The sequence below is a fragment of the Cyrtonyx montezumae genome, unplaced genomic scaffold (assembly GCF_038088225.1).
Source record: "Cyrtonyx montezumae isolate F1298 unplaced genomic scaffold, pur_monq_1.0 scaffold_8, whole genome shotgun sequence".
NCBI classification, from domain to species: domain Eukaryota; kingdom Metazoa; phylum Chordata; class Aves; order Galliformes; family Odontophoridae; genus Cyrtonyx; species Cyrtonyx montezumae.
In genome coordinates, this window is record NW_027072089.1 from 75,814,496 (window position 1) to 75,841,528 (window position 27,033).

At 36.9% G+C, this 27,033-nt stretch overlaps 1 protein-coding gene across 1 annotated transcript in view; it reads right to left on the bottom strand.

Annotated features, from left to right (window-relative positions):
* The window catches only part of DROSHA (drosha ribonuclease III), a 63,945-nt gene that overhangs the window by 17,798 nt on the left and 19,114 nt on the right, over positions 1–27,033 (bottom strand). The window contains exons 13-22 of the mRNA XM_065752957.1: positions 25,173–25,342; positions 20,595–20,719; positions 18,002–18,101; positions 15,020–15,127; positions 9,839–9,946; positions 8,723–8,861; positions 8,157–8,217; positions 6,092–6,151; positions 4,123–4,222; positions 1,426–1,528 (exon numbers count right to left, since the gene is read on the bottom strand). Coding sequence (XP_065609029.1) covers positions 1,426–1,528; positions 4,123–4,222; positions 6,092–6,151; positions 8,157–8,217; positions 8,723–8,861; positions 9,839–9,946; positions 15,020–15,127; positions 18,002–18,101; positions 20,595–20,719; positions 25,173–25,342 — 1,074 coding nt within the window. The remainder of the gene's footprint in view (positions 1–1,425; positions 1,529–4,122; positions 4,223–6,091; positions 6,152–8,156; positions 8,218–8,722; positions 8,862–9,838; positions 9,947–15,019; positions 15,128–18,001; positions 18,102–20,594; positions 20,720–25,172; positions 25,343–27,033) is intronic.

Genomic DNA, 27,033 nt, shown 5'->3' on the forward strand with positions numbered 1-27,033 from the left:
TTTGCTTACAATTTTCATCCCAAGAAAAAAACATCAGACTTCTAGAAGTGTTCTCAAGTAGGTGCTTCAAGCCCCACATCCATTTTAACAGCCCTTCTGCAAGGTGCCAGATTTTTGCTACAGTCCTGACAAAACCTTACTGCTCAACCAAATTCACGAACAACTTTGTATTGGATGTTAAACAGCAAGCTTGTCCTCACAAAGAATCTCAATGCTTGTCCAATAGTCCTCATCACCAAGTCCCAGACAGGCTGAAGGATACAAATGATGCCAAAGATACAAATCTAGTGCTCCTTTTCTGTGTTGTTGGGTTTTTTTTTTTTTTATTTTTTTTATTTTTAAATTAAAGATCAAAACACTCACAGAAAGCAAAATACAGTTAAAACGACAACTCTCATTTCTTGATAAGATAAAATACAATTTGGCCCAAGGCAGAACATACAAAACTTGCCATCTAAGCCTGCTGTGATCTTTTTTCAAAGCAGAACAAAAAGCTTTGGGAGCCTGGATAGAATGTAAAGACTTAGAACAGAGTTAAGCCTTTACCATAGTTAGAATCACATATAGTACACTTGTATGAATGCAAAAATAAATCAGTCAAGTTTGAATTGTTTCATATACTCAAACAGATTTATAAAAATATGCTACTTAAAATAGAACTTGTGTGGATATAATAGAGCAGATTTCTCCCTTACTTTTTGCTGACTTCAGTAACTGTGGTCAAGCACTCAAGACTTCTCCCACATAAATTTATCACATACAGTCACTGATTAACATCCTACTGACCAGAGCAAATTTCACCCAATTCCCCTTCATCCTCCGCTAAGTAGGTTTTAGTAGCTTAATGACATACTGCCATGTTTTCTTTTATTTGTAAGAGAAATGAAAAATGGAAAGACAAAAGCAAAAAAGTTACTGGTCAAATGTCACACTTAAACCACAAGTTATCAGGGCACAGAGTGATTGGGCTGGTGCATCCTGAAAGCAACCCACTAAAACTCAGGTCTGAAGCAGGACTCCCTGTCTGCAGGTCTGTGCAAATACTAATGGAAGCAGGGAGTTTCCACTTTAAATGCCAGGCCATGGTGAAAAAACTGCTACTTCCCAGAGGACAGCACATGCCAGTCCATAGCGGTGCATGAGTGGTAGAGTCCCACAGTGACAGATAGAAACTCCACACCACAACATCATGAAATGGGTGCATATTCTGTATGTGGGAAGCAGAACACTGAAGATGAGATATTCTCCTTTATAATACTGCACATCTATAGTGTTACACACAGGGCACACGTACAAGAAATGTGAAGAGATGACAAATTTAAGCTTTACTATAATCTACCCTTACGAGAGATACTCAGGACAAACCTACATTCTGTGCAGACATCAAAACATAGGTGTTTGCATACACAAAAACACATGCTTTACCTATTAAAGCTTCAAAGCAGTTGGCCATGGCATGGCGGAGGTCTGATTCCCTGCAAAGGTCTGGACCATGAGCATAAAGCATAAATCGATCTAGTTCCAGCTTCTGCAGAATACATAAAAGAGTCAAAGATGTGGTTATAAAAGTACAAGAGCATAAGTACTAGTCACTAAAGCTCAATTACAGTACTATTACATAGCAACTGGATTTGAAGGAACGGTAAAGCTGTTCTCTGTAGTTTTGGTTCAGACACACACTTCACTTGACAATTAGAACACTATGCTTACAAAAGGCAACAGTGCAATGCTGGTAGAAAGCCAGAAATCACCAAACCCAAGTTTCAAGGCAGTCCGGATCAAAACACATTACTAGTTAGACTTAGGAAAGAGTTCAAGAGGAGGGTTGAGAGTGTGACAAAAAACACTGCTATCAGATGGATGTTAAAATGGGCCATGTTTCTTGCTCACAGACTTTGCCTTCAGAAATGCCAAGGGAAGGGGACTTTAGATTCCTTCAGGAAGAGGATGAGGCAGGACAGTGACAAACGGGAACTCTGGCAGACAGAATCCAGTAAACATCTGACTTATCCCTTTATAAGTTTCAACAGGTAGTAGTACCAAAAGCCTCTGGGCACTGAAGGGTGAAAAATGATGTTTTAATCCACAGTGCCACCTAGCTTTCTTTTTCCATTCAACTGTGCATCATTAACATTCATGTTTCCTTAAGCCATAATTCTGCTTGCCAGTCAGAATCTTAGGTAGTAAGATACCTTATATAATATATGATAATTCTGCTATAGAAATGCAGGCAAGAGCTACTAGCTTCTCTTTCTGTATTCATCTTCTTGACACAAGCCCATTATTGAGATTTTTAAGGAAGAGAATTGCGCATCTTGCAAAATTTGTATGAGAATAGGTTCTTCACAAATGGGTGCAAGTTGCTACTGACTGATTTCTCATTAACTTTCAACTTCATCTTTCCAGAGTATATTTAAGAGGCAAAAGTGAAGAAGCTAAGGTTTTGGGATATGTAGTTTAGACACATTTCAATTTGAAAAAAAGAAGTCTTCCATTTTCAGCGAGCAAGAGCTTATTCACTGCTCCTGAACAGAAGGAACTACTACCTACCCTTTTATACAGTGAGATAAGCACTTGTTAGAGTCAATACCAAAGTGGAATATTATTATTATTTTTTTTAATATTAAAGATTATTTGCATTTGTGTTCATTCTTTTCTCCAATATCTAAGCTCCATTTTTGGAGCTTGCATTCAGCATGTTTGGCATACGCTTTATCACTTATTTCTGATCAAGACACAGGGCTCAGATTGTTTTTAACATTTCTGCTACAACTTCCCTTAGAAGCTACAAAAAGTTATCCTTCAATTAAGACAGCACTCCGTACACTTTCAAGAACTTAAGGAGTTGAGAATTTTATTGAGGAAATAAACAGAACACAACATGACACTACTTGGGTTAAAGGGCAAGAAATCAAGAAGGACACAAGGTACGTGAGAAAAGAAAATAGGAACATACAGATTTTTCAAATACTTCCAGCTGTATCCAACACAAATTGAGATAAAAAATGTCACAATAAATTTTCAGAGATAGACCATTAAGAATGACAAATATTGTGAACAGAGCTTGAAAAAAATATATGAACTTGCTCAATGTTGGTTTTAAAAAAATAAATTCAACTGTCAGACAGTTTAATACCATTTTTAAAAACAAAGCCCCAATTGAACTGTTTTTCAATCAATTCATGTCTATCTAAATCATTAAAGAAAGCTTTGGAGGAAAATGATTGTATTCATTTGCTACTTTGCATTTCTTCTGAGGATTCAGCAAAAAGGCATGATAGAAATCATGCATTTTTTGCCAAAATCTCAAGACTGTATAAGCTTGTTTAAATTATTATGTGAGTATGAACAGACAAAATTAAAAGAGACTTCAAAACCATCTGCAATACACAGCGGAGTGGTGGGGGGATGTGCACACACACCCACGATGTAATACACTGTATCAGTAAGCCTCAGTCTAGTCTTTATAAAAACACTCCAAATCTATGAACACAGACCTCATCAGCTTCATATGCCATATTCCCACCCACCAGTATCATATGGAAATGTAAAAAATAATAAAAAAAAGCTTATTTCATTCAAATTAAACAATTCAGAGGCTATTCAATTTTTCCCATGCTGTAATCCTTTTCACCAAAACACTTCCTAATATATCATTCTTGTTCAGAGTATATTTGAAGGTAAATGCCTAAGTTACGGAGTGGACAAAATGAAGCCCACCCCTCAATCCCCACACTTTCACTACTGCCTACTGTCATACTCTATCAGTCAGTTCTTCGTAGTCAGCCAGTTTCCCCTCCAGCCCCACTACCCTTCTGCTATCATTTTTGCTATCTGTGCTGAAGTATTTAAATACAGAGACAACTTCAACTAAGCATCTTAAAAATCTATTCTGATAGCAAAAATTACTCAATTACTCCTCCTGAAAGCCTGCTTTGTAGGAAATTCTAAGTCCTACTTTAATATTATTTCCACGTTGAAAAAAGCTCCTGTATCCCAAACCTTGTGCGCAAAAAATTGCGAAGACTGATGCTTGAAGAATGATCCTTCAAGAAGCAAGTCAAGCACTAATAATCTTGTGTAAGGGTTTCAAATACAGACATGTAAATTATAGGAGCATACCTTAGCCAACATGGCCAGATGCTGGTTCTGAACTATAGCAGTGCGGTATGTAGCTAATCCTCCTTCCTCCAGAGTGGGAAACAGGTAGTACAAGTGGACACTGGGCAAAACAAAATCAAATCAGATGCTGTCAGCATTTGGTAAAAGATGACTCCCGAGTCTCTTTATGGAACACTGCTTTCCCATCAGTTCCTAGCTAGCAACCCCACTCGAAGGTAAAGGAAATTGAATATTAACACATTTCTCAATAATATTGACTGAGTAGCATAGGGAGTAGGGAAGGAAGAGTTTTGCCTCTTTACCAGACAGCATATGATTTCCAAACCCCTTCAATAACAAGCAGTGCCCTCATTTCTGTTATTCTGTTATCTGAAGGTGTCTAACAGCAGTGGCCTCAGCAAGGCTAGTACTTAGAGGACGTTGAAGAACAAAGCAGATGGGTACCAGGAAAGTTGAAGACCACATCACAGGGACATTACAGTGCTTTACTGATTATACTTGGGATACAGTATTTAACAATTTCTTACAGTACTTTAGCAAATAATTGCTCTTAAATGCCAGCAAAAACAGGCAGCTTAAAAACGACAGCATTGAACAGATGCTAATGGAGCTAAAGAACAGAAATCAACGCTCTATATTTACCACGTGTGAAGTCGTTAATATTGCGAACAGAAAAATCAGTAAAAGAAAAAATCAAAGGCTTCCAATTGCCCTTAACAACACTTATCATCATAAGATACTTCATAAAACAAAAACAAAACAGGAATTCAGTGACCCAAACAAGACCTGAGCAAAGGATAAATGATTCTCACTATATGGCTATCTAACCCATGCCAGAACAGTTTTCTGCATCCCACAACTGGATGACATTATAATAATTAGTGTTCCCCTACAAATATTTTATTAATCCACAACAAAGGGAAGGATCTGCAAGTGGGTACAAGATTTAAGAAAAAAAATTGGTGTGGAACTCAGAGGCAATCTTTTCAAGGATCATAAGTCACAAAAGCAGAATCCTGATCTTGTGTTGGGAAATAAAGTTACAGATTTAAATAGGTGCTTACATGCTTTATTGAACAGAAACTTGGCACAGTTTTTTTTCTTAATTGAGACAAAAGTTAGCTCAAAGTCAAGTGATGGTTGATGAAGAATGACAATGAAAAACCTAAGACAATTTATTCAGTAAGTCTTCCATCTTATCAGCCTGTACTTTTCTGTGAGAGAAAAGGCCATGGGTTTTAAGGGCAGCAGAGACCTTTATAGAGTAAAAGCTTTTAATAATGAATAGCTAATGGCTAGTGGAGTCTAACAGTGAATGGAGATACGAGCAATTTTGTTATTTTTAACACGAACTTACTGTAAAGTTTTTCTTAATGCAAACAAGACTATTCCCTTATTAACAATGGTAAAACAAAGTCAGAGTAGATAATCTTTATTTTGTGCAAATTGGTTGCACTAAAAAAACAGCGAAGGTAACTTTTAAATTATCTCTATATTATTCACTAATTTCAGAGTACTTGGAATGGACCCAAACTAGAGCAATTTTGATGAACGATGATTTCTTCTATTATTTCCAAGTAATTTAGATTTGTCCTCAACATATTCCTAATAGCTAGAAATTAAGAACTGCAACACATTCAATACCACCAGTAAATGTTTTTCACTGCCAGCTAGAGAAGAAGCAGCCATGGAAACAAAATGGCATACTAGAATAAAAAAATCTTTTCCGTAAAAAAAATCGTTAAGAAGTTGAACTTGTCTGTAGCTGAAATACTAACTTCTAATAACTCCAATCAAGTTTAAAGCACACTCCATGAAACAAACTCTAGTTTTTCCATCAGCAGCATGGGAAGCATTTTCAAGACTGCCAACATGCACAGAGGTGAAGCATGCACTACAAAGCTGAATAAGCCAAATGGTATGGGGATAACATACAAAAATGAGGGCTACTGAAGAATTCTCCACTTACCTTGTTAAGAACTCCACCACAGCATCTCCCAGAAACTCTAAACGTTCATTGTGGTTAATCCTGAAAAAGGTATTTTTAGGTATTTTTACTATCAGTTAAATATCACATGCTGGTTATTTACACAATGTAACTAGAACACATTTAAGTCCCTTGCTGGTCAGACATGAATAGCCATTCTTGTAGCCTTCCCTCGCACTTTCTGGTGTACAATCTTTTCCAAAGCAGAAAAACCATATCAATCCTGAAATTCATGAGTGATACCACTGTCTTTGAAATTTCCCTAAATGCTATTCTAAGATACTGCCAGAGCTTAATAAATGTAGAGAAGAAACAGTACTGTTGATTGGCATTGTGCAATACCCTACTGACACTGAGCTTCTTCACCCAGCAAAGGGCATCAGGCAACTGAAACAAATGACCACCTTGAGTTTTTCATGTGCAACTAGGGAAGCAGATGTAATTAACATCAACACCTGCAGGGCGTGGTGATACTGCAGCAGATCTTTTGGTATGGAAGAGCTACAAGGTAGTAAGTGCTTTCATTTTTCATGGCACTTTTAAATGCCGTACAGATATGCGCACAGTCTGGCTGTCTGTAATCTCCTTTGAGCTCAAAAGGAAGATCTGCTGGACAAGAAGATGCACTCGTAGATGCTGTAAAGCCAGTAAAACTTTATATTCCCTGTGTTTTTCCTTTCTTCTATGTCTGCCCATGTTTTCCCTTTGTTTTGCATGAAGTTAAATTTACTTATAAAACAAAGGACAAACAGCAGACAACAACTGAAAAAGTATTCAAGTTCGTCTCCAAATACATACAAATTTCTGCTCTACATCTTGAGGCATGTAAGTAGCATCGTTGTGACTTCGCAATCGATTCTAACACTTGGTTAAGCAAGGCCACAGACACAGGATTTCATTTTTTTTAATTAAATATTTCTCAAGTGTTTGACTGCTTTTACAATAATTTGCATTCCCTCAACAATTACATAGTTTATTTACCTTCTGAAATAGCACACCTTTGTTAATGGCTGAAAGAATTCAAGTTCCTATGCTGTTAAAAACAAAGTGTGATGAATACAGCAACTCCATCACATCACACCATAGCAGAAAACACATCTTTCAGGTGCAGGATTTTGTATTTGTGTATTATTTCCACAAGAATCAATACCATTTAGCCTTATCTCTCTTTGCTCTAAAAGAGCTGAAGTAAGCTTGATATTAACCAAAGAGAAGGGTATGGTCTAGGTGAAACAGCATTTGGAGACTACAACAATCATTTATTCAGAATTCAATTTCTCCCACTCCCCAGCTTCCCCCAGTATGATGACTCTTTAAAGACCAAGTAATAACATTAGTTAACCAACATACCCTCAATCCTGTAGTTCACACATTTAGATTTCACATACAACTGCTTCTTCCATTATCCCTGTCAGCTTTGTTTATTCAGTTTGGCTACATATGGTTTTTGCAGCTATTAAGCTCAACTAGTATTTATTTGCATGGACTTCTTAGTGGTTGTTTAAGCATTATTACTTAACAATGCCAATGATTCAGCTTTTTGCCCCCTCTGTTTATGCACATCTTTCATTTGGAACAGTACACCAGCAAAGACCACACTGGACATCACACTCATGTTAACAAGGTGTCACGCCAGGGAGAAAGTACTGCTATAAAGACAGGTGATGGAAAATCCAATTTACAGCAATGTTAACAATAACAAGAAACCTTACTTTTCATTCTGCAGAACGCAAAAGGTAACATTTTACTTTTCCTCACCTTAAGGATAAAGAAGAAATTGTAGGACTAGCTGTTAAAACCTTCCTCAGGAGGCCTCTGCAGGTATCACTAAATATTTACTATATCACTGCTATACAAACTTCAGCATATCCCCAGAAAATAAAAGTTAATTCAAAATGCCTTCTCATTTAAATTATTTTCCAAAGCTTTTACTAACCAGAAGTTCATAGATTTTATTAAATGTCTCCTTTTGAAACAGTTTCTCTCCTTGCAAACAGAGAAGGTAACTAATAGTGTCAACAGATCTAAAATCAATTATTAGTGTTACCTGGAAGGAGCTGGATCGTCCTGTCCCAAACGGGACATAATATTTATCAGGGTGTTTATCCCTAGAAATATAAACAATGTGCTATTAAACAAACCACTACTAATTCAATTTAAACAGACTTAGAAAGTAATTACACAAAATGCTGCTTTGTAATACCTGTAACACAAGATCTTCCTGTTTAAATTTAGAGTTTACTTACAACGAGTACCATCTTCACAGGTGCACTCTGCCTGACTGACCACAGACACGTATCAAGCTGCTTTTGTATGTTTGTGCTCAGGGTCAGACAGAAAGCCAGCACGGAAAGACGTGCCAAACATTACAAAAACAAGGAACAATTTACTTCACTACATCTGAACGTATTTTTAAGGGGTAAAGAGTACTCTGCAGACTAATCTCCAAAATCCAGTCATTTAGAAAGGTCCCACTGGTTTCTGTGTAGAAACATTTAAATACTTCACACTAAGTGATCTCAGGAGAGCAAAGATCAATGAAACTATAACAGACAAAATTTTCTGACTGATTAAGAATGAAGCGAGAGAAAGTGGTAGTGGAGTAATCCATACCTTTTTTTCTCATATGCATATGGTGAACTTTTCTGTCTCCGTACTTTGGCTGTCGAATCCCACAGTTGGATAAGGAATTTCTGGCATGGTCTGGATTCATTCCAAAGTTTAAGTGATGGCTTGGATGAGTCATGGCAAGCTACAACGTAACACACAAAAAGAAGTCCTAGGCATATTTTTGCAAATGCAAGGAAAAACAGATTAGATTGGTAGCTAATAACTGTTATTTTTTAGTATGAAGAAAGGCTACAAAGTAGTCATAAATTACTAGCTTGGTTCCAGCAATTTAAATGTAGGATGTATGACTTCAGATGTCAGAAAGAAGTGACACTTGCGCTCAATCATCACTTTACCTAATTAACTTTCAGTAAAGTTGCTGGTTTTTGTTGTTGTTTTTTTTTTTTTTTAAGAAATAAATTAGCTTTGAAGAAGAAAGCATGAATTGTCAATTTGCCCTTTTTGCTTACCAGCTTTTGCTGACTTGCTTTAAATACAACAGCGTTTGATTATTTAAAAATATATTACAAAACCACAGAACTTTAAGAGTTAGAAAGGACCTCTAGAGCTCAAGTCTAATGCTCCTGCTAAAGTAGGTTCCCTACAACAGGTCACATAGGTAGACATCTCAACGGATCATTCTAACATTCATTCCCTAACAATCTATTAATTCTAACATTGTACCGTAAGTGTTGACATTAAAAATAAGAATAACTCAACCACTCAAGGATTTAATTAAGGTTACTTCACTAGCAGTAAAGTTTTCTTTTAAAATAACAATAAACAAGTATGTTATCTCTGCCACAGTTACTCACAGCAGGACTTTCCCACAAGACTATTCAGAGCCACTCTTCAATTCAAAGTTAACAGCAATGGCAGGATTGGTCTTCTGTTTTTACATCTGTACTATCTAGCACCATCAGAAGCTTAATCTTCTGCTGACACCAGTATATCTCCAGTCAGTGGAGAAAGACTGGGTATTTCAGGGGAGAGATCCCGAACAGAAGCTCATTTCCTTTCAGGAACTTCAGATGAAACGTAAGTTTGTTGAACAAACAGACAAGCAAAATAATTTTAGGAATACAAAACGGCAAGTAATTTAGTTTTTCCACATCTTACCTGCAGCAAACATCTATCTCGGAAAGTGTAGCCGATCAACTTGTCCAAATGCATCAGACACTGATGGTAGCGAATATGGTGGGTGAGGACAGGAAGCATCATTGCGTGCTAAAACAAACCATAAAAAGAAGCTTTCACCTTCATTGTACAGAAGACACTCAAGTAAGCTATAAACAAACACATTCCATTTGTCACCCACTGACTTTGGTTTAAATGAAAAAAAACAAGAGAATTGGAGTTTCCCAATCCCCATCATCATGGATTTGTCCATCTACATAATCACAGAGAGAACGCACATCTATATAAACACAAATAGAATGATGTATACATAATAATAGTCTTCTACTGGAGCATTTTGAATGAGTTTAAAAAATGTCCAGTCACTAGCAAGGTCCATTTTCAATAAGCTGTGACTGAATATGATGAGAACTGCTTCTTCACTTTGAAGAATTAATGGCTTTTTGAAATCCTGCAGTCTGGCAATTTCTGGGCTAATGTGGTAAAAAAATAGGAACAATTGCTATACTATCATCTAGTCCTCTGATAATCTTTCTGTTGGAGAAAAATTTAAATTAAAATTAAGCTTATGTTGCATCTACAAAAGTCTCCCTCTTTCAGAGTTTTAAAGCAGTATTTGTATATAGTGTTGTTGTTTATGGATGAATTTGCATTTAAATAAGTAGGACCAATTTATCAGTAAAGCAGTATAGCAAGCATGACAACCACCAACATCAAAAATCTTGCATAGGAGTGAAAAGTGAGAGCACTGCAAGAACTTTACAAATGTGACCACTTCCGTGGCACTGATGTCAAATTTCAGTTTGTTTCTATTAATGGCATTACAAGACTATATTCAAAATAATGATGTGTTTTAAGGCAATATAAATTCAAGAGTTATCTGTACTGATTTCAGAAAAAAGAACGTGTCTGATTAGAGAAAGTACACATATTGTGTGGAAAACTGAAAAAAAAATACAAAAAAGGTGATGTGCAATTTATAGAATAAGTGATGCTAATAATTTCTGCATGCCATTAAAGAAGGAACAGCAGAAAAAAATGTTGTAGAGCTGCAATATTGAGGAGATAAGAATAACCATCAACAAAGGTTTCCACTTAAGTAAAAGAAGGCCAGTTCAGTTCTTCAGAGCTGAATACATAGCTAAAAGGCAGCAATGTTGAAGTAACTAGCTAACAGTAAGAAAGCAGCACTCTGGATCTCTGAATAGCAGAAAAAAAGCAAAAGCATTGCAACCAAAACGAATAAATTAAAGTGAAATTGCTTCCCTGTTACTCATTTAGAGCCTCTTAAGGTAATGAACAAGTTGAGGGATATTTCTCTCATCTCCGCAGACCCTTTGGATGTGCTTCCTATGGTTTCCTTCATGGAAGGAATTAGTTACAATAAATAAAAAGGTTGCTTCCCTGCCTGTACATTCCAATGCACAGGCTGCCAGAAAAAGTCCTTCAAGCAAGATTTGATTTTCTTTACACTTAGCAACCAGTACATGTGGCCCTAAGTTTGAGAACTGGAATCTGAAGTTTTGGACTGTATAAGCTGTGGTGAAGTGAACGAGGAATAGTTATCTCCCTGGGAGGCACACAAGAGGTCTTTGATTTGACTCTTGGAGTCATATTGACAAAGTGCTGCTTTCACAGCACTAAATACTTGATTGATTCAATTAATGTGTGTCATGTTAGATTATAGCTATTTGATGTTCCTGATGTTTTATTTATCTCCAAAAGAAAATAAAATGGAGGCTTTTAAAGTTGAATTAGTCTAAAGAATGGCTAGTGATAACTAAAAAAAATTCCCATCATACAGTACGGGTACAGAAGTTACCCTATATCACATTACTTGAGTCTGGTTATAAACATAACTTTACGCATAGATTCTAGCTGTGCTGCATGTTTTTCCTGCTGCAGCTTCCATGGCAGGCAGCAGACCCTCCCAGACACCTCAGCTAGTCAGCAGTGACATCTTCCCCAACACTGCCAAAAGGCAAAGCTGACAGCCTCTGGGTAGGTGCTTCTGACCTGAAGCTACCATTAAGTCCGGCAAGACAAAATAGTCTGAAATGCATCATTTCTCTCCTCATCCTGAGCATTTAACTCAGCTGAGGAGGGCACATCAGAAGTAATATGGGCAATAAAGAGTAAGCATCTTTTTGGTGGGCCCCAGACTGCACCAAGGGTCAGCATGGATGATAAACAGGAGAAGCTGGAGGCCATTGTCTGGTCAGAAAGCTATGATATAGTCTCCATCATGGAAACATGGTAGAATGACTTGCACATCTGGAGTGCTGTAATGGATGACTACCAACTTTTCAAAAGAGCTCGGCAAGGCAGGAAATGTGATGGTGTAGCCCACTATGTTAAGAATGGGAATGCATGGAAATTAATGATGGTGACAATAGAGTTGAGATCTCATGGGTCAGAATGAAAGTGAAGGCCAATAAGACCAATATTATTGTGGGAATCTGCTACAGGCCACCCAACCAGGATGTAGAGATGGACAAGATGCTTTATAGACAGTTGGGTCAGGTTTACGAATGGTAGATCCTGTCTGACAAATCTGATTTCAATCTATGACAAGGTGACCTGCTTAGTAGATGAAGATAAGGCTGTTGACATGGTCTACTAGGCATGTCGACACAGCAAGAGCAGGGTTGGTCTCTTCTCACTAGTGACAGGATGAGAGGAAACAGCCTTAAGTTGTACCAGGATAAGTTTAGGCTGGATATCAGGAAACACTTCTTTACAGAAAGGGTTGTTAAGCACTGGAATAGGCTCCCCAGGGAGGTGGTTGAGCCGCTATCCCTGGATGTGTTTAAAAATTGTTTGGATATAGTGCTCAGGGACATGATTTAGTGGAGGGTTGTTAGAGTTCGGTAGTGATGGTTAGGTTGTAGGTGGACTCAATGATCTTTGAGGTCTTTTTCAACATGAGTGATTCTATGATTCTAAGTATCCCATCTCAGTGCAGGCCAAGAATTGCACTTCACCTACTGGATAATTTTATTTGAGCTTAGAAGAAGACTCCCACTGCACATTTTCAAACCATTATGCTCAAGCTTTCTTCCTCTCTACTTCCGAATAGATCATATTGAAAATGACAAAGAACAGTGTTACAGCTATGTAGAACTTGGAACAGCTTTGAAACTTAAGAGCTTTAATCTTTGATCTACAATGCTTTAAAAAGCTAAGGAAAATGAGCAGTTTTAACTCACTGCACATTCACTCTGGCCACAGAGTTGCTTTACATGTATTTAGTTTTAGTCTCCTTTAGTATGGGAGAAAGCACACAGCAATAATAGCAACCTTTTTTGTTTGTTTGTTTACAGATATACTTTTTACCTACTCTTGACCACTTAAAGAAATAAAACCAAAGGACTTTTCTAGAACTGCCTCATTTAGATATTCTGGTTGCAAATGCACACAGAAACAGAAAATAACTTCATTCCCATCATCAAAATGAGAATAAGAATATCCAACGACATGTTAAAAGATTAATCTTACAAGATGATACAAATGTTATGGTTTTATGATTTTAGTTATATTATTGATTTTTCACATCATAACATCATGTAGTGTATTGGGAGTTAAAGAGTTAATGCTCTAGCTGCATGGATTATCGATAGTTATGGATATGCCTGTCTCAGAAGAGAAGAAGAACTACATTCCCCAGAGGACTGTGTGATGCTTTGTATTTTTACGTGTTTCCGCTCAGAGGGAAAGATAAAAACTGTCTGTGGTCACAGGACCATTCCTCTTCCCTTCAGGACCGAGCTCAGCAGTGGGTGTTTGTTGCAGCCGTCTGCCTTCAGCGTTAGCGTAAGGCCTTTGGTTTATTGGACACTCTCTCTTGCTCATTTTATTTGATTCATTAGCCTCAATTCCAATTATATTGTATTACATTGTGTTATTTTGTTCTCCAATATCTTATTTAGAAAATTAGCTTTCCTCCTCAGATCATTGCCACTGTTTTGTTTCTAGGCCTATCTCCCTTTTCCCTTTCCCCCTTCCCCTTTCCTGGGGCATAGGTCACTCACACCAATCATCACGGGACCGGGCCAAACCAGTCTGGTAAACCGTTGACAAAATAATGAAGAACTATATCAATTCTCTCCTGAACTAGGATTTTATATTGTTTCCTTAACCTATAAAAACAGACACAGTTTACCATGAAAAAAATAGAAAAGGGCTCTAACTTTGCTCTGCTACTAATTCTTTGGCTTCAGAAGCAATAGTAGAATCAAAACAAATGTTACAGACAGGAGATAAAAGCTATTCTAGTTACTAGTTTTTTCTCTTTTATACAAATTCCCCTTCTAGCCCTAGAGAGGTTTCAATACAACAGCACGATTTCTGATTATACCTTTACAAAATCAACCCTAAGTTAATATTGATTAAATTTTTAGTCTTTAGTTCTTAATCAACACCTCCCTAACAGCAAAAAATGACCTAATTACACCACTAGTATATTTATTTGGCTGTTATACAATATGTTTCAGTCATACGATATTAGACAAAAAGTTTCACTTATTATATTTAAACTTCATTTGTAATCATAAAGTTGGTGGCTGTCATCTGCTTTGAAACAGGATCCAGCAGAGATCTATACCTTGAAAATGTCACACATATGGAACATTAACTTATCTGAAATATATCTTCCTACCTAGGGTTATCCTTTCATAAACCATGTTTGTTTTTTTCTTTCACCTCTTTTCATGCTTCAGTGAGAAAAATAAATTAGAAATCCTTAAATAGAAGAATACCTTAAACTAAAAGCATATAACACCAACTCAACTGATGGATGCAGAAACACCTGATGTTCAACACCAGACCCAACACATGGCTGATATAAGGTAAGGCTGCTGCATTTCAGACCTCCAAGCCTCACACTGGCCACTCTTGCAGCCCCCCTACACCATTTCCTGCTTCATTACACTCAACGGTGGCAAGCCTCTGGAAGGGGCTACAAAATTAAACCCACAAAATAGCTTTTTAAGGGGAAAGGAAAGGAGGCTAGAATAGTTCCCTAAAGCAAAAGACCATGCTGAGGCAAAGGTATTAACTTCCAGTGGTTGGTTCTTCAGCACAGAATCATAGCAAACTCTTACACAAAGTAAGTGGCAGCTATCAAGAAAAACAACACATCAGACATCTGTACAGTCTAGTCACCTGGCAGACATCAGAGCGTATCCCTGTTTTCCAGAATCCCTGGCTACTCAACTCGACAGTCACTTCACGTCTCATTGTGTTCTTCTGCCGGATTTTTTGCAGGGCTTCCTAGACAGGAAGAAAATGGAGCTCTTGCAAAGAACTTTCTACAGCAAAGCAACACTGAAGAACACACATGCATTCACAACATTTAAAGTTCACTTTTGTCAGTTTTCTAAAACAAGTCTAAATCTTGTAACCATCAGCCACAGACTGTGATGAACATCCTGGGGAATAATGCAGATAGTGGATTTTGTTATACCAAGAAGTGACTACAGTTTCTCTTGTAGATGAGAAAGCAAACCAGTTCTACATGTACTTCTATAATGATACACACACAAGCAAGTTAAGATACTTATAATGAAAACACTTTTTTTCACTGTGCAAAACAATCTCTTCATTCAAGTCTATGTCCATATCTATTTCTAGTTTGAAGTATTCAGTAGGAATAAAGTAATCAATAAATTGAGTAAAATAAATGTCTTGCTAAAGCATGCTAGCTACTTCACAACAGTTCCTTTCACTACTGTCAGTATCATCAGTTTTGGAAATTGATCAGCTAATTGATCACTGACCCTGGAGTCTATTACAGTAAAATCTACCAATACTATTACAATGAAAGAATCAAACATTTTAAAAATCTGTTCTGCCTTGACCACAGTTTGCTTAGTGTTGTGCCAACAGTGGTTTTGTCTGTATGAACTATGAAACGGATGCTTAGCTTCTTTGACAGAACCATTTTTAAGGAGTATTTTCTATAAAAATGGATGAAAGAAAAATAGCTGAAATAAATCACCTTCAGATTAAGATCTCTTCATTCTAATATTACCAAGTCTCTGGAGTATGGCAGCTCTTCACACAGTGTGCATTTATGTAAAATCTTCTTCCATCTTTAGTACACAAAATTTCACAAAGCTGCAATCCATTCTCCTTCTCCTCCTTTCCGCTACAGAGCACCTGCTCAAAGCCATCTATTCTCAGCTTCCAGTCTGAAGCCTGTGAGCATCTTTGGGCAGGAACAGGCTCTGCCTTTTGCTCTGCACGGACTCACAGAGTGGTTTTAAGAGGTATATCTATCCAGTTTCATTAAAGATGTTTCTAGACAGTACTGAGAAGTCTAGCATAGGAGGATAGTTAGCCTAGGTTCCTTTTACATTCAGTGAAGGAGGATAGACTGCTTCAAAAAATGCATTTCTCTCTCCATTGACTTCAAAGCAAACCTTAGACTCTCAACTTACGCTTCTACTGTAAGCACTGGAACTTAGGTATAAAGCCTCTAGGCACTACCTTATCACAAACAACAACATGCAATCACATGAGGCGATGAGGGCAGAGGAAAGAGAAGTGCTTATAGCACCACAATCCCTTGAGCATCATCTAAAACTTGCCTTTGAAGACTGTGCCATTGGGTGTTTTCCAGCAGGTGCTGCACAGCTTGCTGTACTTTCAGTCTGACTGGCTCAGAAGCACTCCAATTATTCATAATATGTGACAACCTTTAAAAGCATTGGTACAACTTAGGTGTACCCCTACAGCTCCTACTACTGCTCCTACATTTACTGATCCTCGATTGGAAAATGTATTATTTATCATCGCATGAAGCTCCTGCTTCAGCCTCACACATCTCTCTGACTGCAGACAACTACTTGAGAAATTAGTCATCCTAGAGAATATTCTAGGAACAGAGACCAGAGCATCACATAGTGATAAGCACCAAAGGAGAATTTTATCTTCTGAAGCTAAACTATCACCCCCTGAAAATGAATCCACTACAGTTTTATGTACAAGTAACCCATTAGCTCCTAATAAAAACAACCATAACACAATGGTCTCCCCTTCCACTTGCTCTTCTCTATGAGGGGAAAGATGTAGCAAAAAAAAATTCATCTTCCAAGAGGTCAAGACAATCTCTCCTTAAACATTTTGTCACTGTTGAGTTCTTAAATCCTGAGTAGTTCTTTTCACCTTACAGGGAAGGTAGCCAAGGACCTACCTAGTACCTATATAAAGAAAACATTAGCTAAGTCTCTTTCTCATGCAACAGCATAGCATGCTTTGTAGTTATAATAAAAACTGGCATACAGTCAAATACATCAAAGAGCTTCCACAGCCACAGCATTAGCAAACTAAAGATACTTAAAACAAGCTTTTTAATAAATAGAACTACAACAGCAGTTAATTCCATCACATACTGAAGAAGTTCATTTCTCTTCTACCTATTTTTTTATGTAAGTCACTCAATTAGAAGTGCCTGGTAGACAAACCATCACACAAATGCAAAGCTTTAGTCCATGATCTTAAGTGATGGGTACCTTAGGACATACTACTTTAGTCTCTCTTTAGGAAACTATTATTCTAGTTTTAATTCCCTACTGGCTGAGCACATGCACTTAAGTATTGTTCATTTCTCATTGCTTTGAGGAGAAATTGAAAAAGACAAAAACCTCAAAACACACCTCATTTGTCATTAAGTTCTACTGAAAATAAGAGCCATCAGATTATACCAACTGTTCCCTTAAAACATTCCATCACCTGAAGATCTTAAATTCATTAAGACTGCCTATTTACAGCTTAAAACTATGCACAACTGTGGAAGTTTTTAAATCTCAAAAGATAAACGTTTAAGATTATCAGACACCTAAAAGAGCATTCTGAAATGAAAAGTCCTTCTCTGTGCTAACTCCTGAAACCACTAAAGGCAAGAGCTATAAAGAAGTTATGGTTCCACAAGGATCATTTTCTGTAATTGGTTAAAACTTGCAGTAGTCTGCTAGTTGAAAAAAGGAAAAAAGTCCATTCACTAGCAAGCAAGGATAAAAATAAAATCTGTATTAACAGCCTGAAAAGAAAACCTTTTGTGAAGGATTTCTATTGTTTCCATAAAATGGGCAGTCATCCTGAATTACTGTGCTCAGTTATCAGATACAGGAAGGCCCAGCATACCTCTCTCTGCGATAATTTCTGTTTATCAGCTTGTTTGACTTTGGGACTGTTAGCTAGCAGGTGACGCAGCTTCACATAACTCTTCCACAGTTTCTGATATCTGAAGGACAAAAGCAGAAAACAAGTATTTTAGTCAGTACAGTAGAAGTCTCTCTAGTTTGGCCTTCTAAACTAATATACGCAGACAAATCTGTAGGCATCCTTTTGCTCCAGAAAAATCTCAAAGCATTTTCCAAGAAAGGTGTCAGTGTCTATGCAGTTGCTACAGCAACATGATCACATCAGCAGAGGCATTAGTGAGCAGTGTGAGGTGAACTGCAAAGCTCAGGACAGAAGCCCAAGTGTGAGATACCCACCCACTCTCACCACAGGATGATCTTGGCTCACTGAAAAGACTTGCCTACAGTGTGACACCTCAGTTAATGCAGGTGAAGGTTCCCTCTTCACTCCTTACCACTCAATGAAAAGCAGTTAACTTTTGCAAGAAGTATCTGTCCTTACGCTGGCTGAAATATTTCAATGAAGCACATGACAAAAAGGCCTACCAGTTGTGAGCTGCACATACGCACTTTGTGAAAGTTTCATTCCCTGTGGAAACCGAAAGTCAAGTTTTCTGCAGCTACCATACAAGTTTCATAGCATAATCCAACCACCTTGCCTTCTTCATTTTCTTTTAGGAACACCTCATTACACATGTATTTATGTAACAGCTCATCTGTGGAATCCCTCCAGTGATCTATCACTGATTTTCACAAATGAGAATGAGGATATTTCAGCCTCAAAATGAGAACTTGACATTTTGAAGTAAAATATACATTTTACTACTAATATGGGCAGAACCGACTGTGTCCTTGCAGTTATGTTTGAGAAATAACGAACAGATGACAATATGACAAAGTGACAAAAATTCTGTATTAGAATGTCAGAAAAAAACATACTGCAGAAAACTATTTCCTGGGCATTATATATATTACAAACATACACCAGAGTTAAGGCTGAGATTTACAATGACACAGTTTTGTTACTTTGATAAAAGAAACACATTTAGATTCTCTAGACAGCTCTAGAGAGAGAAAAAAAAACAGAAACCAAGGAAAGCCATAGAAATTTTAAAGAAAAAGTACAAAATATTGGAAAAGTAATTTCTGTGGTATTATAATACTTTCAATTAGGAAATCCAGTTCATACCTTCTGACCTAATTTTCTTGTAGTTAAAAAAGATTAAGAGATTAAAAGTTACACCCATAGTTTAAAAGTACATTATTGTTTATACAGGCACTCACTCTTCCCACTGCTGTGGCTTATCTAGTACTAACATACAAGTTTAAGTTCACACATCATTTTTTTCCCCAACTATCAATATATCAAAGCTAATTAAAAGATGTCAACAGTGTGCTGAATTTAGCAAAATCTGTATCACTAATTTAGAAGCCTTTCAGACTAGGAAGGTGTCATTTTCTCCAAATAAATGGAATAACACTGAAGTAAAAATTTGCTGACAATTTATAGCTACTCAGGAAATTATATCTAAAATCTCAGGGTTGTAGGATAATGCACGTGTCATACATTCACATGGGAGTGATCAACTGCAAGTGAAATTCAGTATTGCTAAGTAACACTGGAGGAAAACGCAAGAGGAAAGTGACAAAATATAATGGCACAAGAAATAGCCTCTATTTTCTGCCACCATTCAGAGAAATAAAACTGAATTGGAAGAATTTCCTGAAATTATTAAATTATAACAAAAAAAAGGTGAACAAAACCCAGAAAACACTTCTACACCACTACACAAATCAATAGTGAGACAAGTGTCTGCCCTGTCTGAGCTGGTATCCTCTCCACTCCTTCACTATGTTTGCATCTCAATTTAAAAAAAAAAGGTACAGGCAAAAGTAGCATGGATGCAGAAGCTTTAAAGCTACAAGTAGTAGACTCCACCCTACAAGTAATAAAAAGATACAACGAATGTGACAAAGCAGAGAAACCAAATTGCCATGAAGAAAGTAAAAATGAAATGGATACATTATACATTACTAAATGTAAGAGCTGAAGAGCATCTAATTAAAAGTCAACTAGCTGCTCTGAAACAAAAGAAACCAGTCATTTTTTTAATGCAATGCACAACAGCACAGTTATCTGGAATCTTCTCCCTGTCAGTAGACAAAAAAACTTCAAGCAGTGATTTGAGAAATTTAGTGAAGGTAGATTGAATCAACAAACTGATCTAAATGCATCCTCAAGCTCAGAAAACCATATGCTACACTGCTTCAGGAAGAACGGTTTTCCCCTTTTCTTGATAAAATATTCCCTCTTCAAAAAGAAAAAAAAAAGACAACTGTCTACTCAAGGAAATAACAGAGCTACAGCAACCTTTGGTCTCACCTAAAAGAATTACTGTTTGGATAAGAAATGTCAGATTGCATGTGCATTAGAAGTTCCTGAACTAAATCAGAAAAAGTTGTATCATTCTCAAATTTACAAAAGCTATTGTCCAATGCCATGAGCACTAAACTTTACAACAAATTGATAAGCATATTTAAGTCACAAGCAACAATGAATTTCTGAGCAGAAGATAGAAGGAAAAGCATCTTACTGAGGATCTCCAGCATAGCTGAGTTGAGCAGGTCGTATCCCAAAGTGGACAATAATGGGGAAAGTAATTACATCAGGATTGAATTGTTCACGGTCCAGTTGATCAATACGAACTGAGCTGGGTTTCTAGGAGAAAAACAAAATATATTTAATTGACAACAGCTCTGTGGAAGATTTTGTTGCCTCTAAACCACACTGCCCAGGACCTATGAAGCAGTAATATTCAAGCTTATTAAAATACACAAAAATAATCCTTTATATTATAATCAATATTTGGCAATAGCAAAGGTTGAAATAAAGTTAATGGACTTAACTCTCCCAAAGACGAAAAGAGAAATCCATCTTCATTTTAAAAGTTAAGAAATATACAGTCGGATTACTTCTGAGAACCCAATGCAGTTCTCTTTGGTTGAGCAACACTTTGGAGATAAAAATCAGGACTAGAATTCTGGCATCCAGGCTGCCACATGCCTGAGCACTTGACTAAAACTAGGTTACCTGTCTAATTTTAGTTCTCTTCCTGATATCTCAATGTAAGCAAAGCCATTATTAGATCAATTCAATCACACAGACTGAATAGCGTAAAAAAAATTTTAAAAGTCCAATCCTAGGTTGAAATGTACAATGAGGAATATAGTCCTGTATAACGAGACTTCCATCCTTCTTACTCTTCAAAACAAAAGGGTTTTTTTTTTTACAGTTAAAAAGGACAGCATAAAACAAACCCATTTTCACTTCACCTTTAAAAATGCAGAAAGAGCAATTACATGTCTTTGCAGGAGACGTACTGCTTATAGAGCTCTTGATAACTTACCTAACATTTAAGAAACTCTGTTGAAGTTGCAGTTTGTCTCTAAGTAAATATGTTTTCCCATTACCTTCCAATCTGCTTTGTTATATGCCTGCTTACTCCTTAATTCACAATCAGCTGTATGAGGCCAATATTTTCTGCTTGTCTAAGGTTTCAGAAAAAGGACATTACTTCTAGTTAGCTGCATCTCAAAACTTCTAATTGAGCACTGTGAACATCTCAGAAATGTTTCAGAATTACAGAAACAGCTCCCACCATTCTCTTCACAAAACAATAAGAATTGCATCAAGAACAAAGCTTTTCACCCTTCAAACCACCTTTGGAGAACTGTTCACAGGAATCATTTTCTGCATGGATAAGCAAAGCCAATTCTAGAAATAAAGGCAAACCTCCTCAGGTGGCAAAACTTCCAATCTATTCTAGAAAAAATGATTAACTAAAACTTGGGATTTGCAGATAGAGAAACATTTACCAAGGGAAAAATGCTTATCAGCTTCCTTTTGGATACAATGACAGAACATAGCCACCCTCTCAAAAAAAAGTTACTTAGCTGATGCTAGCAAGTTTTAAACAAAGAAGAGAAAAGGTTTTCCCCACAGCACTTCCAATAAGACGAATAGGGCAGCAAAACCTAACAAAAAACATGGAGAGGATTTCTAACAGGTATAAAGTAGTTGTCTCTAAGCCAGAACTTTAATTCTTGGAGCTTAAGTGTCTCTATTTTTGTGGGTTTTTAACAGAGTCAAACTGAAAAAACTGGGGGGGTGGGGAAGGGAAAGAGGGGGTGGGGAAGAGTGTTAAATCTTCACAGAAGCTGCTTGTCTTTCCCCTCTTAAAACTAGGAATGTTAAACTTTTTTTTCCCCCCACTACTTTTTTTTAAATATAGTTTTATTTCACAACAAAAACTCTGAGAATGAAAATGACAGAATATGATTAACAGAACACATTAACTAAGATAACTACGCTATGTACACTGATTAAAAAACACTATATTAAGGTTTTCATGTTCACATTTCATGTTTCACATTCTACACAAGCAAACTGATCCTCAAACGTGAGTAAGGACGAAGAGCTTGCAACAGATCTGTTAAAGGGTGCACACCATAGCAGGCTGCGTGTGTCAAACACAGGCTCAGGATCATTTAAAAAAAAAAAAAATCAAGCTGGTTTACATCACCATAGAATTACAGACTTGTTTGAGTTGGAAGGGCCCCATAAAGGTCATCTAGTCTAACTCCCCTGTAATGAACAGGGACACCTACAGCGAGATCAGGTTGCTCAGAGCCCTGTCCAGCCTGACCTTGATTGTCTCCAGGGATGATGCATCCATCACATCTCTGGGCAACCCATTCTAGTGCCTCACCACCTCTACTGGAAAAAAAAAAATAATCCTCCTTATATCCAATATAAATCCCCCCCTTTTTGTTTGTAACCATTTCTCCTTGTGCTATCATAACAGACTATGCTAGAGAGTCTACCTGTACTTTTTCTCCATAGTTTCCCTTTAGATACTGAAAGGCTGCTCTCAGGTCTCCCCAGAGCTTTCTCTTCTCCACTTTGAGCAGCCCCAACTCTCAGCCCACCCTCACAGGGGAGGTGTTCCATCCCTTGGATCATTTTTGTGGTCCTCTTCTAGATGTGCTCCAATATATGCCACTCAATTACACAGTTAATGTGCACTTTACAACTAGGACAGAAGAACTCCTTATGTCTTGATCACAGTTACTGCTTAAAACTTGTGCAGGTTATGAGAGGTATAACTATGCTGTGTCCCATACCTCCCACAGTATGATGAACACCAGCTCACCTCTGAAACTTTATCTGTATTAAGCAACATAAGAAATACACAGTATAAAGTATGTACTAGCAAATGGTACATAAGCAAATTAGATGTTTTTTATCCAGACTTTCATCCCTCTCTTGTTTGCAAAAGGCTGTCAGAGATCACCTAATAATCACAATTAGAATACTGTTTTTAACATCTCCCCCAAATCCAATAAATTCTAACAGAAGAGAGGCCCATTATCTTTGTTTCCTATTCCAAAATCAGCAGTCAAGGTTTTGCTCACAGTAGAAGGCAAGGTTGGGGACTGCACGCAGATGTAGGAACAAAAGCATGTTACAAATACATGGATTTGTACTAACAGAAGAAGCAGCAGCATTTTGAAAAGAAAGTGAAGTATTAAAAAGGATTAAAAACTGAACCTTTAAATCTCTCCTAAAAATTTCCACTGAACTAATGAAACTATGAATAAATTAAAGTTACAAATAATGCTGAACTATTGTTAGTGGTTAAATGGGACACACGCCTATCAATTTTTCCCCCTTCTATCATGCATAAGATTCACTTCACATTTTATAGAAAATTGGGATCTGTTCAAAAGAGAAATTACTTCTGAAGTGACATTGTAGAAGAAAGCAACAAAATAAAACCTAGTATATTTACTTTGTTGTGTCAAGTGGATAAAAATGAATTGAAAAGCTGTCATTTTCTAAAAGTTTCACATTGTCTCTCTAATAGACCTGTTTTATCTTCTAACCCTTAAAAATGCTCAGAAAATATTTTAACCCCATTTTTCCACTTTCATACTCAATTGAATATGCCACAATGAAAAAAATAAATCTACAAACTAAGAAAAATATCATCGCATTCTTCAGATAGAAGTACGTTCTAAGGATGGCATTATAACATGACAACTTTTCACGTGTTGCAGATTTCTTTTATGCTTACACATTCTGAGGTCCATGCATCATTGAAAACACTTTGTAGAATGCAAAGTTTGTCAGTAAAAAAAAAAAAATCACAAAACCTCAGAATTAACACTGTCACTCAAATCACGTTGGCTTGTGCACAAAGGCATTTGCAGTACTTTGAGGGATGCTTAAAAGGAATGCATATGCACACCCTCGTGTTAAATAAAGGCCACCAAGTTTTTAAGTCAGTGTATCTTCAGCAAAATTATGTTAGAGTGTTCCACTCAAATGCTGAAGACTACATGCTACCAAATAATCACATAAACCATTAGCAATATTAAGTTAAGCAAATAAGGCTAACAATTTCTATTATAAGAGTCTACCTTGGTTTTAACTACCTCACATATAATTTTCCACAGAGTTCACATCTACTCTGTATTTCACGTTCCCACACACGGTCTTTATTTTCCTCTTGGTGTAGGAAGTTTTAGAACAAAAACACTGAAAAATAAATTAATCTGACAAGTTATGATTAATTTACAAAGTCATTACTAAATGTAATACCACCATATTAAAAAAATAGGAGTTTGAAATATCTAGAAAGGTGTCATGATTTCAGTTAGGGGAGAGGTTCTTCAGTTAAATTCCCCTTCAGGCAAGATTACACCACAATTTTTTTTTTCTAATGGAGAAGCTGAGTAGTTGTGTAATTAAAGGTGGAAAATAAAGTTGGAAGAAAGGTCTTGCAATAAGAGAAAAGAGAAAAACACAGAAAACTCCAAACTGAGGTCCAAGACATGAGACACTATTACTGAGATACCATCTCTGTGATACTGGCTGAGCCATGCAGACAGAACTTTGCAGCTTTTTGCATGCACTGTGTAATCTCACGGCCCACATTTCTTAAGCACAACATTAAAAAAAAACCAGGATAAGTTTCAAGTTGGGCACCGGATATTAATGGATGTTCATTTATGTACATAAAATTCTTCAGTAAGAGCAACAGCAGTGTAAGAAATTATGTAGGGGAAAAAAATAAATGTTATTAATTTGTCTTAATTATTTGTTCTACCATTCCAGGGCTGGTAACGATCATCCCTTTACATTCTTCTGCATACTTCTGCCATTCCAGTTCTTCCCACTGAAGCATGTTGGCAATCTCCTCTTCAGGCACCAAAGCTTTATTGCATCGTAACAAATAGAGAAGAATCTGATGCATTGACAGTACTTCCTTCCCTCCATCTTAAAAACATAATAAATGCATTTCAGATATTCACTCCTAAAGCACAAGGAAAATATGCAGCACATAAAATATTCAGATGAGCAAAATAAAACACAAAATGTTTAAGCAATTTGACAAAAAAGGAAGCAAAATGTTTTACTGATAATAGTGCGCATGCATAAACACTACTTTGCTAAACTGAAGCAATAATAGTAACAGGAGCAAGAACAAGTTTCACCACACTGTAATGCTGAAGTTTCTAACTTGTCTGAAAAATTTCTAAACGAGTGGGCAGAACAAATCAGTTCTGTAGTCCAGTTATGCCATCCTTTTCACACTTCTTTTACAAAAATTCCATTCCTTTTACAACAAAAGAAAAAAAGCCTTTAGGCAACCAAGCAGCTTTTTAAGGGCCTCTCAAAATTTTACAGGATACTTTTGGATGAATGTAGTAAGTTATCCTTGCACTTTGAATTCATCTGTGGTGCTTACATGCTGCACCTGCACTAATGAAGACTAAAGAGCCTCATGCTGTCTTCTGTCACTAAATGAATCAAGCGCATGTGAAAACTGCTAAATACTCTGAGTCCTCTGGAAATAAACAGCAAAGGCTGCTTGTAGAGAATTAAGACAGTGTAATATCTAACATCTAACAGCCAGTTACAGTTGTCAACACATGAACAGCAAAAGATGAGCGATAGCCCTGACAGAACACCACTCAGAAGGCACTGACTATTCAAATTCAGTATGTCCACTCATCTGAGTAAGAAGACAGACATGTGAGCTTTAATTTTGAGAGAGGAAGTCAGAGAGATCTGTACCAACAATGGAGAGCTAATCCACATTTATAGAGGCATCTTTAAGTTTCATCCCTGACAGAAGTAAAAATGTCAATCTCCCTTCCAAGAAAGCCACAGAGTACACTCTATCACTACACAGAGTAAGGGACAGAGAAAAAGTAAAGGTTTCAAGTGGTATGGAGGATAATGCCACAGCATAGGGAACATGATCCCAGCGCACAAAGTAACATCCTAAACCTTGAATTTTCAGACCACAGTACAAAATAGGAAAGACAAGTAGGAAGAATGAGAAATCAATTGATTTCTACCTTCAAGGAAGCAGTTGATGGATATGGGGGGGATGTGCTGTAACAGTGTATTTTCTTTGAACAGACACAGTGTTTTGCAACAATACCTGAAGGACATGGATTCCTACTCTCTAGAAATTTAAAATCCCCAAGGACAACTTGGAGAACAGCATAAAATGTGTACGTATACATATAAGTAATTAGAAATATATCATCATAAAGATGCTAGAAACAAACTATGTACGAAGAAATAATGAAGAAATAATAGGAAAAGGCCTATATATAATGTGTGTAAAGAAATATATAGTTATAGAACTGGGATCCTAAGAATAGAAGTGCAAAGGAGTACATGTTAGACAGACTAATCTCTCCCTGCCAATAAATCCAACAACACAGGAAGCGCTGATTTCTGAACTAAAGCAAAATAAGCCAGAATACAGAAACTCCAAAGTAACTGGAAAGCACCTTCAAGCTACACAGTCCAGGCAGGTCAAACTTGTTCTCATTTTGTGATGAGGTCAAGTTAATCAGCCACATGTGGCTTGATAGCTTATTTTGTAAATTGCTTCAGCAGAACCAAATCAATGTTTGCTAGCAAGCCTCACAGCTCTGCTTCTGATTGAA